Genomic DNA, 13,218 nt, shown 5'->3' on the forward strand with positions numbered 1-13,218 from the left:
AACCTGAATGTCCCCATTGATGGTGGATATCAGGAAAGAGTCTACTTCTCTCTGGTCCCTCCAGACTGCTGGCTACAGCAGCAAGAGAGACACAGTTCACACTCAGACACAGAGAACAATCTCTGCTTTCTACTTTAGCACCTTTAATTAATTATGATTAATTCTTTTGTTTTAAGAGTTCTTCATATTTTATAGTATCAACACCTACAATCACAAATCCGAGGCAATAGCTATGAGGACAAATCATAAATAATTTTTTGATCTTTAAAAAAAAAAAAGGCACCAGCTATCCTGTAAGGCATAAGTTGTTAACGCACAATTATATGATGCTATATAAACATTTAGATTGAATTACATCACAAACATGTAAAACAGTGATGAGGGTGAAATTCAATACCTTGTCCTCAGCATCGATTTTTGAGGGCTCCACAGCTTCGACTGTGACCTCCAGCTTTCTTTCCTCTTTGCGGCTGGTCTTGATTGGAGTGGAGGTCTGGGGCTGATCGAAAGGGGCCATAGGGATCCCTGCCTCGGCGAGAGCAGCCTGGGAGAAGACCGGAGCACTGACGGGACGGGTGCCCCTCTGTGTGATCACCACTAGACCAAATACAGACAAAGTGGAAGCGTTAATAAAAGGAAATATGATTTTACACAATGCGTTACGGAGGGATACGATTTCAACCACATCTGACATGATCAAATCCCCTCGGTGAGTAAAATGCACAGCTATGAACATATAAAAACAGTAACACACGAAAGCGTATCTTTGCAAGCGGCCTCATCATACTTACACTTTCAAGCCTCGACGTGATCAGATAAGTGCACACACTGCAGGGGTATACTGTACCTCATGTGCTTCGTTTAGTCTCTTATAGAAGGACAAGCACACGTCAAAATCAGACGTGGGCCAGAAGCGAATATCCACAAAGTGGGATGAGAGCAAAAGCATGGATTAGTTCTTGTTGCGATCCGACATTAGATGCAAAGGCAGATGACGTTAGGCTGTAAAGCTCGAAGCTCGATCACTGGTGAAATGCTGAGATTAGGAAAGCGTCATTTCTTCAATCTGCAAAACACAGCACGATCAGAGGTCCTCGCATGATGCTGAATGTGCGTTGCCATCTGTGGACATTTTCTCTTGTGAAGAAAAGTCAGTGTATCTTGTAAACGGGCGGCAAATGTTGCGAAGCGTTTCGTGGCGTGAAGAAAGCGTGTGAGCTGTTCATCTGCAAATCAACAAACCCAAACAGGTAAGAAATACCTGATTCTCTGAGGCCAACATCTAGTAGAACAAACCAATCATCATTGACATGCGTTTGTGCGAGTGGACGCCTTTCCTCCTGGATCCGCTTCTCAAACTGTGGTCTCTCCTCCGAAATAGCAACCCTTGTTTTGGCCACAGCAGTTGGAACCTCGGCTGGGAAGTGGATGTGCTCAGGGACAACTGCTAGCACAAATACACAACCGGACATTATTATGGAAGTACCAAATATAAGGACATTTGTGTTCATAGTGAAATAGACCACCGAGCTAAAACTATGTAAAAATATGAAATAAAAAATTAGATGACTGCTTACTCTTGACACACTTGTTCATATTAGAACAAGTGTGCACTTTAAAACAAACTCAAATAGAAATGTTTGCGCGTATAGCTGGACTAAATATTTTTTTATTATACCTGATTTCTTAGTGGCCACATCCAAGTGAATAAACCAATCATCCTCCACCTCTTTCACTGCTGGATGCAGTTTCTGCTGTACTGCCTTCTCCTGCTGCCACATCTCCTCCACTAGAGTGATTCCCTGCTGTGCTCCCTGCTTACCGGCTGCAAACTCTTTCGCTGTTCTTACTTCAGGATGTGTACGGATACGGTCGTTCACAGCCGCTAACGTAGAATACACACAAAGCCTCGTCAGTCAGAACACAGTTCCACTGCAACCGCAATGTACCGAACAGGAGGAGACATGTAATAAAACGGTAACGCACACACACAGACAATGTTATTCCGTCGGATTCCATTCACACGCAAACAGCAGAATACCTGGTACTTTTGCAGCAACATCTAGCCACACAAACCAGTCGTCATCCACCCGTCTCGGATGGGACTGTTTAACCTCCGACAACTTCACAGGGGGCCCCACGTCTTCCATGGTGAATTTTGGTTTTGGTTCAGTGGCTGCCACCACATCCACCACACGCTCAACCACAGCAACTAACAGAGAAATAGGGGTAAATACGTCTGATGCTAATTTATTTCATATTTCATTTTTGCAGGTGTCACCGCTCATCTGAGCCTTTTAGCACAGTGCATGTAGACGTTTTGTCAATGAAAGGTACCTGGAGGTACGACAACAGGCTTTTCGCGGATGATGTCGTACAGGGAAAACCAATCATCTCCCCCTTCTCTCTCCGACGGTGATGCAATTTGGCTAGTTCTAATTTCAGACAGGCGTGTCTCATCTTGCATGCTGTCCACACCAATTATCATCTTCTTCCATGTTCTAGTCTCTGCGGTGGTCACCTCAACCTCAAGTGTCCTCCTCATATCCGGAACAATCTCAACAGGAGTAACTGGCACAGAATCAATCAGAGTCAAAAAAGCTGAGCGATAATAGTGTATCCACCAAACAAAGCAAGTGAAAAGCTGCAGAAATTGGCAAGGGGTAAAGGTCTTTAAATAAAAATATTTCAGAGCAAATTCTGGTGCAACATATTATATTACATATACCTGATGGTAGTATTACTGCCTTTTCACGAGTGGCATCAAACGGCACAAACCAGTCATCATCTCTCTCTGGCCGAGAAGGCTGCAGTCTAATCTGTTCAAGATCAACCTGCTTTCTCTCGAGGCTTATCACTTCCATTTGCAGAGGTTGAACCCCTGGATAAATTTGGCTCGGTACTGCCAGAGAAACTGAAAGCAAACAGTATTTATACTCAAACTTCACCCAAAAGCAAAGAATCTGACAGAAACATCATATTTGATACAGTTACCATCGGAAATCTGGCGCCCAGTTCACTTGTAAATTCAATCTTTGTTGTAATAATATGTGTGGAAAAATATTAAAGAAACGTGAATGCTGTGGGTACCTGGAGGTACATAGGCAGAGTCTCTGGGAACAGCATCCAGTAGAAGAAACCAGTCATCATCTCTTTCTCTGACTGGCTGGGATAGTTTCTGCTCTCTTTTGTCGTCTTTCTGCACCACAATCTCTTCGACTATGACCTCCTTCCTGGACTCTATCGTTATTGTTCCAGCCACAGTAGATATGCTTTCTTCAGGATAGACCTGAACATACTCTGCCATGGTAACTAGTGACAAACAGAATAAATGAGTATTAAGACACTTATAATATGCTTGTAAGTCTTTTTGGGCCTGGAGGGAAAGGCGACAATACCTGGTGGAACATATGATGGTTCTCTGGTGGGAACATCCAGCAGCACAAACCAGTCATCTTCTATCTCTCTCACAGCCTGGGGCAGAGCTACAACTTGCTTTTCACTTAGCAAGTGTTGTTTTTCTGTGTCTGCTGTTATAATCTCCACTCTTTTTTCACCCTCCTCATCGGCTGTTATTCTAACAAGAGAGACACGTTCTTCTGGGGACACGTCAACACGCTCTGCAACAGCAACTGAGACAAAAGAGATAACAATCCTCAAATACTATTGCCAGTTTCAGAATAAGAGCGTCCCCAAAGCTCATGGATGATTGCTTTGATGAGAGTTGTGAAGCAGCACAGGGGATGTATAGCAATACCTGGTGGTACATATGATGTTTCTCTAGGAACAACATCCAGCAACACAAACCAGCCATCATCCCTGTCAGGGAGCGGCTGTTGTGGCATTTGTTGTAGATGTCTTGGCTCCTCTTCTATTATCCTTGTCTCCTCAGCTACTACTTCTCTAATGTTCTTCTCGGTTGCAGTTTCAGCCACTGCGACAAAACCTTCTGCACCCATCTGGTCTCTTCCCTTCAAGGTAACTGACATGGGTAAAGTCGAGAGAACGTTGTTTAACACAAGCAGCAATACACACTTCCTGTATATTAGCAAGGAAGCACAAAATAAAGCACAAGAGAGCCAACGTTTTGAAAAGCAGCACAGGGGATGTTAGCAGTACCTGGTGGTACAAATGATGTTTCTCTGGGAACAACATCCAGCAACTCAAACCAGTCATCATCCTGGTCAGGCAGCAGCTGTTGTGGCAACTGTTGTAGAAGTCTTGATGCTTCTTCTATTTGCTTTCTCTCTTCAGCTACTGCTTCTCTAATAACCTCCTCTGTTGCAGTTCTGGCCACAGAGACAAAACTGTCTGCCCCCATCTGGTCTCTTCCCTTCAAGGTAACTGATATGAGTAAAGTCAGTAGAAAGTCTAACAGTAATACACACTTCCTGAATATTAAGCAAGCAGGAGAGCCAACTTTTGAGCAGTACCTGGTGGTACATAAGGCGTTTCTCTGGGAATATCATCCAGCAACACAAACCAGTCATCATCTCTTTCCATGATGGTCTGTGGTGGTGGGATCTCTGGTATACGCCACACTTCTTCTTCTCTCATTGTTCTCTCTTCTACTACAATCTCTGTTTTCTCCACAAATGTTGAGATCTCAGTCTGGGAGGTGAAATACTCGCCTTCATCCACCTGAGCACGTTCCACAGTAGTAACTATTGGTGACAGTAAAGACACAGAATCTTTCAACATGGGAGCAAACCGGCAGCGGCAAAAAGCTCACAGTAAAAGAAGCAGGACATGGCGAGGTGGGGTTATTCTCACTTATAACCCCACTATTTCCAAAAATGTATTACAGAAGGTAAATCTTAGAGAGATTAGTAGAGGTTTAAAGCGGTTAGCATTTTCACATACTGTACCTGGTGGTTTAAATACAGCTTTGTGTGGAGGGCGGTCCAAAAGTATGAACCAGATGTCCTCATCGGCCACCTGAGATTGATCCTTAGCCTGAAACCTCTCTGGAACTTCTCCCTCAGTTATCACCGCCAGTACTTCTGTTTTAAGCCATGTCTCCTCTTTTTCTACCCTCTCCTCTGAAGTTACACCATGCTGTACCTGCACATCTTCCCTTTCGTCCTGCGTAGGCCCTCTCTCATCTACAATAGTGACTCTCCTCTTAGTCCTGCGCTCCACCGTCTGGTGCACATCTGAAGATCCAGACTTCATCTTCTCCTCCACCTCGTCTTGCCATTCCTTTTCTATCTGGTGTAGCTTCCCTCTCAAGCTGTCCTTGGACAGACTCTCCTTTGTCACTTCTTTTTCACTCTCGTGCTTCATCTCGACCCCTTCTTCTTCATCTTCTTCTTCATTAGGAAACAAGCCTTTTAAAAACACATGCTTTATCTGCTCTTCTAATTCATCCACTTCATGCTCTTTTGTCTCTGTTGTCCGTTCGGATTTCCTCGAGACTGTTTCTGTTATACCTTCAAAATCGCCTTTTTCCTCTCTTAACTTATCTACCTCTTCCTTACCCAATTCCTCTTCTATTACTTCCTGAAGTCGCGCTGATACCTCTTCCCTTTGCAGGAGCCAACCCTCTAAATCCCTAACTTCTCTCAGACTCTTATTCAAAACATCCATCTCTCTCAGCTTGTCTGAGATCAGAGTTTCCTGCAGCCTCTCAATGGTCTCCTCACTGGTCAGTTTCTGCTCTTCCACAGGCATAGCCTGTTCATCCTCCTGCTGGAGCTGAGCTAGGGGGGATACTGGTAAAAGTAAAAAGGGAAAGCGAAACAATGACCATTTAAGGAACTAAAATGTGATTAATATTGCATACTGTTAAAATGTTTGTACCATCAGTGTTCAAATTCCAAAAGTCATATTTCCACACAAAGAAACTCACATGGTTTGTCAACACGCTCAAGCGAGGATAGGCTGAAGCTTCGGTCAAAGTAAAGGAACCAACCATCTTGCTGTATCAGAGCTGGTCGCAGTAGCCGGTCTAGGGAGCTAATGTTTGCCAAGCTGAGCTTAGCTGACAACATCAGAGAAATAATATTGAACAATTTGATCCCAGATGGGCAAACAAACACGAATCTCACACTGCAAAATGGGGAAGAAGTCACAACATTTTGATGCATGTTCTCTAAAATCCAAGCTTCAGTGAAAGATTAAGAGGTCTGGGTTTGGACTTTCCTTCAAGCAAACTGTCAAATATCAGGCATTGAAAGTGCAAATACCTGGCTGTTTCACAAAATCAAAAGATGGGACAAAGGGAAAAGGAGGATGACGATGGAGCAGGGCGGACCACTGGTCCTCCTTTCTCCTCTGCTGTTCCTCATCAGATGCCAGCTCCTGCCACGGCTGACTGACTGTTTGGGTGATGGTTTGAGAGCCAGTCTGCCCAGTCTCATTGTCCTCCAAGGTTACTGTGACTGTGTGAACAGACTGCCCTTCCTCCCAGGACTGAATGAAAGTCTGCTCGGACTCCCCTCTGGCTGTGAAGAGATGACGAGGCGATGGCAGTTATGTAATGCTTCTGCTGGAGGGATGGCGGTCAAGCGAATGCCTCATATTGCTTCAAGCATGTTTCTGACAAAGCCAGATGCCAAGCATTAGTACCCGACTGTTGTGAGTCCAGCAAGCTGGGGTTAGAACAAAGCGGAATACAAGATGCCTCTCGGATGAAAAGGGGAAAACTGGCGATTAGTTTTCAGTGTTCAAAGCAACCACTTCATCCAGTTTTAATGCAGCCACTGGAGCGGTGATGAGTGAGTCGGTCAGTGAAGATGTTCAACATAAAGGTTCAGGCTGAAAGCAAATGAAAGCCATTGTGCAACACACATTGAGCAGCAAGTTCTAAAATTGTTCCAAAAAAAAAAAGGAGGAACAGCTGTCTCAAGACTGGAAATGCCCAGTGATACAAGGTGGGGGACATTACCCACATGACACAAGTATGGTCAGTGTTCTGACAAGTTAGCCATCTGTGCTGCAAGTGACTGGCAATGTTTTCAAAACGATTACAGGCATAAAAGCAAATTAGCCAGAACGGACCAGCATGATGCGAGAAGGCTGCCTGTAAGCGAGAGTAAATGCTGCAAATATGTCAAAAAGCACGGTTGCGGCTCCACACAGTTCCCGGTACCTGGGAATTCAGGAGAAGACCGGGGTTTGTCAGAGGACAGCGTCAGCGACCAATCGTCAACCTCAGACCTAGTTGATGCTGAAAGTTGTCGCAGGAACTGGAGAGTTTCATCTCCAGCTGCAAGAGCGAAACACGTCAGAGAGTAGCTTATCTAACCTGTGCTTGAATGCAATGATTCCAACATGGGCCGACACACTTGCACATACCTCCATCTAGGTTACGAGACAGTCGCTTGCTCGCAGAGCGCGTGAAGCGAGGGGCTGGGCGGTCGATCAAGGAGCTGGCCTGGCGGGTCTGGGCCTGCGTACGCCCGCTGTACCGGAACTTAGAGCCCAATACGAGGAAGCGACGTGATGAGGGGGGCTCCACTGTTGGAACTCTGAGGGACAAAAACAGTGTTTCAGTGCTAGACCCACGAAACAGGAGTTCAAATGTTACATCATTTCGAAATCAAAGGATTTTGCAATCCCTAAAAAATGTCATTGTTATGTAACAAGGTTAGCAACAACTTTAACCGTTATCTTATTAAGTAGACAAAACCTTTGAGGTTTAATTCTAAAAAGGTCAGGACCATATGAGCCAATATAAGGCTTAAGCTGCAGTGAACAGTTAGCTAATTATCCAGGGCACAGGCAGAGCCTTACGATGACCTCTGTTGCTGGGCAGGGATGTCACATTAAGAATAAAGCGAGAATTGCTTCTTACCTGAAGAAGGTATGGTGTTCAACGCAAACTTTCCACAGCTTCTTCGAGGCTTTGTAGTTTGGCAGTTTGAAGCCAATTGTGCTTTCATACTGCTCATGCTGAAAGTGAAAAAACAAAAATGAAGTTAAAGTTGAATATAATTACCTTATGGTGATATTATTCTGCCATGCAGTATGACACACATCCCAGAGCTGCGTTGAACGAACATATTGTAGATCATGTCAATTCTAAAAGACAATTTCTTACATAAAAATATTAGAAACCTAATTTATTAAATATTTATAAATGGCCATAATGAGAATAGCTACATAATGATCTAGAACCAAAACCTAAAAATGCACTTTGTATTAACCTTTTCGTATGAAGGTATCACAAATGGATTAACCCAGTTGTTCAGTCATTTTAAGTCTATGTTTATAGTCAAAACTAAGATACAACCCAACCAGGTGCAAATAATGTGAAAGACCACAATGAGATTATAATCAAACATGAACATTCTAAATGTAATACTAATGTAGTAAATTCAATAGAAAACAAAATATGTAAGAATGGGTGCAGCGACATAAATAGATAGGATGTAGGAGAAAATATTGGTGCTTTCCACGAGGTAGAAAATAAGAATGCAAATCGAATTGCTATACAAAATATTTAAAAAAAACTGAAATGAAAATATGAATTGAGATTTACCTCTGATGGCCTGATTTTGATAAAGAAGCTGCTGCGTTTGTAAGAGATCTTCAGCACTTTTGGCCAAGGGAAGCGGTTGATCCTCAGCTTGTCCTTGTACACCATCAGACCACTCGAGCAAACGCCCAGCGTAATGTCCACACCGTCGAGATCCTGCATGCGTAAAAACAGGATGAAACGGTTATGATATTGGATCCCTGCACGCCATCGCCTTGCACTTCCCACTAGCAGTCACAGGGAGGCAGACTTTCTCACACTACGGAGGACATGGAGTTGAGGTCACAGAGTTTGAAATGATATTAATCTCTCCTATTTTTTCTGAAAGAGGGCTGACACCAATTTTGTAATTAAAATCTGGATGTAATAAAAGCATGCTGTTGCAAAAATAATTACACAAAGGAAGTCGGTAAATCCTTGAACTTTGCCACTTTAGAATTCCCATGAAAACCCGCAGTTTACCCACACAACACTAATCTAAACAGGAAACAACATTTCATGAAAAAAAACTTACCTTGGCTTGGTGCAGGTCAACTCCATACATGGCAAGTTTCTTGGCATTTTCCAGAAACATCATGTCTGCCTGGGCTGGGTTCATTGACCTGGAAAAACACAGATGATAAGGGTCTTTTTAAAGATATGTTATATATCAGGGTTATTTTAAGGACCCGTTAAATCATGCAGTTATATAAGCGCTGAAGATGCAGAGATCCTTTACAGTTTGGGTCTGATGAATAGATTGTGCTTACTCAAACTTAAAGTAAACGTTGGTCAAAACACCACTATGTAGCTACAATCCATGCCCATCCCCTTTGGTTACCTGTATGTGCGGTGCAGCTCCATCACCTTCTCCTCCAGCTCTTTGCCCTGTCCCGGGGCCAGGCTCAGATCCTTAACATAATCTGTCCCATGGAGCTCTGGGTCATACTCTCCGAGCTCTGACTGGGCTGTGTAGGAGCCCAGCAGGGACAGCGTGACAAAGGAACAGGGAAGAACGCCTTGCAAAATGTCCTTCCTCAGCTGGAGGCACAGAAAGTACCTAAAGAAGATGTGAAAGAAAAACATATAAGCTCACTTATGAAGATGTAAAGCCAGCCTGTCTCTTTCCAGGTTGTTAAAACTGGGCCTACCAGCAACTCTAAAGCTCACGCAATAACATGTTATATATCAGAGAATACGCAGTTTTCCCAAAATGAGGAACTATTCCTTTAACACGAGACATTCACCTGGTGAGGTCTTCGGTCAGCTGCGCTGGATCAGGAGGGTAGAACTTCACGCCGAATTCAAACTCGTACACAGCACCTGAAACCTGTTTCCTGATCTCTTTGGTGGACTCCAACCAAGTCTGCAGACATTTTGGGGAAATAACATTAGCTGCTCACAACTTTCACTCATCATGTAAAATATCTCGTTTGCACTTGCAGAGCGACTAAAACTACCGGAGAAGAAAAAGCTGCCTACCTTGGTGGTTGGGGTTTCCCAGGTAGAGAGGCCGAAGTAATCTCTCTCCAGCAGGTTGACGTGGTCACACACCTTTGTGAGAAGTTCTTGGACTTTAGCATGTTTCTACATGAGAGAGAGAGAGAGAGAGAGAGAGAGAGGAGGGATATTCTTCAGTCTTCATAACATTACACAAACACAACATACTGTAATCTGTGAGGTCTCTTACATCAAGCTCACACTCAAACTGAGTGGTGTCCAGTAAGGTGACTTTGCACTGCATGGTTTTCAGACGTTTGGAGCCTTTCGCCTCTTCTGCCTTCTTCTCCGTCTTCTTTTCTTTCACCGGCTTCTCCTTCTTCGCCTCCTCTTTCTCTTCTCCTTTGGCTTCTTTCTCCTGTTCTGCTGCTGCTTCTTCCTCCTTCTCTGCCTCCTCCTCCTCCTTCACTTCTTCCACAACGTTGGGCTCCTTTTTTATTGCAGCTTCTTCCTTTTGTTCCTCTTGAACAATGATGTTCTGATAAAAGTCAAGACAAGACATGTGCAAAGCATGTCAGATACAGATGAGGACTCAATGTTTTTATTTTATTGTATTTATTATGATAGGGCTAAACTTAAAATGACTACAGATTTTAGTAAACAGCAAATATGCTGTAGCTGCTGCTTGTATATTTCAGACCAGCATGGAGCACTTTTGTTTCAGGACAAGCTTTCAGCTCAGCATTGTTACTTTCGCTGAGCAAGCTGTCCACATTATCAAATATTCATAAGGAAGAAAAAATAAACATGTGTTCCTCCACTACAATCCAATCTGCTGCATTAATGTGTATACATGAGCTTCTTAATTCTCACACACTAGTGATTAAAGGAAAACGTTGACATATTGGCAAATGCAGTTTTTTTTTCTTTCTTGCCAAGAGCTAGATGAGAAGATCAATAACGACTTCAGATCTGTCCATTAAATATGATGCTTCAACCAGCAGCTGGGTAGGATAGCATACAAACTGGAGAAGGGTGGAAACAGCGATGCCTGCTCTGTGCAAAGATACGGCTTACTTGCACCTTGAAAGCTCATTAATTGCTTTAACATGCTTTATCTCCTTTGTTTAATCAGCACACAAAAACTAAGTGTAAAAACGGCAGGGGGTGAAAGAGTGTGCGTGACTGTCTTTTGGCCTCGGGCTGAAATCTTGTTATCACAGTGCCAACCAGCAGGAAAGTCATTGCATCCGACAAATAAATAGTCTGGTACATACATCCCACTTACACTAAAATGTGTGAATTATTAAGCTTTAAAAAGATATCGGTCGGTGGATTTTGTTACATTTGGACTAAGTCAGACTAGCTGTTTCTCCCCGTTTCCACTTTTTCTGCTGAGTGACGCTAACTGGCTGCATCCTTATAATTAAGAGTGGCAACAATCTTCTCATCCAAGTCGTGGCAAGAGAGCGAATAAGCGGCGTAATATTTGTGAGTGTCACACTCACCTGTGTCTCAGCACTGCTTATGGAGTGCTGATCAGGAGCCGGTTCAGTGTCTGGCTCAGTTTTGAGCTCAGGCTCTGGCGCTGCAATCGGGGCTTTCACCTGCTCCTCCTTTGGCCCTTTCACCTCCTTCTCCTCCTTCTTTCCTTTGTTCTTCTCCTTCTCTTTTTTCTTCCCCTTTTCCTCTTCCTTCTGTTGCTTTTCTTCTGTCTTTTCCACCTTCTCTTTTTTCTGGACCTCTTCTTTCACCTTGTCCTCTTTCTTTTTCGCCTTCTCGTCTTTTGTCTTCTCCTCCTCTTTCTTGGCCTTTTCTTCTTCTTCTTTCTTCTTCTTAGTTTCTTCTTCTTCTTTCTTCTTCTTCTTAGTTTTTTCGGCCTCCTTAGTCTTTTCTTCCTCTTTCTTCTTTGCTTTTTCTTCTTCTTCCTCTTTCTTCTTTGCTTTTTCTTCTTCTCTCTTCTTCACCCTTTCTTCTTCCTCTGATTTCCTCTTTGCTTTTTCCTCTTCCTTCTTCTTTACCTTGTCCTCCTTTTCTTTTTTCTTTGTAACCTTCTTGTCAACTTTTTCCTCCTCTTTACTCCCTTTCTTTCCAGCTTCTGCCCCCTTCTCTTTAACTTCAGCAGTCTCCTTCTGTTCTTCTTTTGTCTCCAATTTGTCCTCCTCTTTTTCTACAGCCTGTTGTGTTTTCTCCTCCTCTTTCTCCTCGTCTTTTTTCACCTTCTCCTCTTTCTTTTCCTCTTTCTCCTCGTCTTTTTTCACCTTCTCGTCGTCCTTTTTTCCCTTCTCCTCGTCCTTTTTTCCCTTCTCCTCGTCCTTTTTTCCCTTCTCCTCGTCCTTTTTCACTTTCTCCTCGTCCTTTTTCTCTGCTCTCTTCTTGGCTTCTTTCTTTTTCTTTTTACTGCCCCTCTTCTCAACCTTTTCTTCTTGTTTCTCTTTTGGTTCTTTTTCTTCCTTCTTTTTCACTTCTTTTTCCTCTGGTTTTTCTTCCTCTGCTTTAGCCTCCTTCTCTTCACTTTTCACATCTTCCTTCTTTTCCTCTTCGGACGTTTCAGCTTTTTCCTCTTTGTCCGCCTTTTCCTCCCTGGCTTTCTCTGCCTCGAACCCCTCTCCCTCAGAGCACTGCGAGCGGCGGTTGAGGAAGGAGGAGAAGAGGCGAGACAGGCCTTTGCCAGCAGAGGTCCGGGTACGAGGCTTCAGCTGCTCCTCCTCAGGGGAGGTTGCGGCGTCAGCGGGCCCAGGCTCAGATGCCTGCTCCTGGGCCTTCTTGCTCGACTGCTCCCCTTCCGGTTCGGACGCTGCCGTCTCCGGCTTCTGCTCGGGTTCGGGCTCGGCGCCACTGGCCTTCTGCTTACCCTCGGTTTCTGCCTCGCTCACTGCACTTGCCTCTGTTGTCATGGTAGCCACTGGGAAGGAGGACAGAAGAGAGTCAGAGATGGAGAAAGGTCACATGGCTGTACAGTATGTGACCGTGCACAGCATGACTGTACTTGGAAAACAACAAACATGATTCGGAGCAGCGGACTCCCTACTAAGAAACATTACACTTCACTTTGCTGTGACTGGCAAGCAAATTCAATACATGGATACCATATTGAGAGAATAACTGAAGTGTGCTATTGTTTATCAGTAAATCACTAATGTTCATGTTAGAGGACTATGATAAACAACTTAAAAATAATCACCAACACATTTCTTTGTTTGTTGCCTAATTTTCAAGCAAAACATTTACTGGTCCTGCATTTTTAAATGTGTCGTTGTTTCTTTTTACATCATTTGTGTAAGTAATTAACTTTTAGTTTAGGATCTTGTGGTCTA

The 13,218-nt window shown here is 43.7% G+C and overlaps 1 protein-coding gene across 1 annotated transcript in view; it reads right to left on the bottom strand.

Moving 5' to 3' along the window:
* The window catches only part of LOC306744647 (uncharacterized protein), a gene marked incomplete at its 3' end in the record, with an annotated part of 28,608 nt that overhangs the window by 6,149 nt on the left and 9,241 nt on the right, over window positions 1-13,218 (bottom strand). Inside the window, exons 2-26 of the mRNA XM_079227330.1 lie at window positions 11,410-12,806; window positions 10,152-10,439; window positions 9,944-10,048; window positions 9,709-9,827; window positions 9,303-9,521; window positions 8,997-9,084; window positions 8,486-8,638; window positions 7,799-7,896; window positions 7,300-7,472; window positions 7,094-7,210; window positions 6,189-6,446; window positions 5,852-5,983; window positions 4,869-5,714; window positions 4,434-4,664; window positions 4,120-4,344; window positions 3,758-3,982; window positions 3,399-3,632; window positions 3,091-3,312; window positions 2,729-2,914; window positions 2,338-2,571; window positions 2,042-2,212; window positions 1,679-1,885; window positions 1,262-1,444; window positions 398-597; window positions 4-72 (exon numbers count right to left, since the gene is read on the bottom strand). Of these exons, the coding sequence (XP_079083456.1) occupies window positions 4-72; window positions 398-597; window positions 1,262-1,444; window positions 1,679-1,885; window positions 2,042-2,212; window positions 2,338-2,571; window positions 2,729-2,914; window positions 3,091-3,312; window positions 3,399-3,632; window positions 3,758-3,982; window positions 4,120-4,344; window positions 4,434-4,664; window positions 4,869-5,714; window positions 5,852-5,983; window positions 6,189-6,446; window positions 7,094-7,210; window positions 7,300-7,472; window positions 7,799-7,896; window positions 8,486-8,638; window positions 8,997-9,084; window positions 9,303-9,521; window positions 9,709-9,827; window positions 9,944-10,048; window positions 10,152-10,439; window positions 11,410-12,806 (6,380 nt within the window). The remainder of the gene's footprint in view (window positions 1-3; window positions 73-397; window positions 598-1,261; window positions 1,445-1,678; window positions 1,886-2,041; window positions 2,213-2,337; window positions 2,572-2,728; window positions 2,915-3,090; window positions 3,313-3,398; window positions 3,633-3,757; window positions 3,983-4,119; window positions 4,345-4,433; window positions 4,665-4,868; window positions 5,715-5,851; window positions 5,984-6,188; window positions 6,447-7,093; window positions 7,211-7,299; window positions 7,473-7,798; window positions 7,897-8,485; window positions 8,639-8,996; window positions 9,085-9,302; window positions 9,522-9,708; window positions 9,828-9,943; window positions 10,049-10,151; window positions 10,440-11,409; window positions 12,807-13,218) is intronic.

The sequence above is a fragment of the Taurulus bubalis genome (assembly GCF_910589615.1).
Source record: "Taurulus bubalis genome assembly, chromosome: 12".
Classification (NCBI taxonomy): Eukaryota; Metazoa; Chordata; class Actinopteri; order Perciformes; family Cottidae; genus Taurulus; species Taurulus bubalis.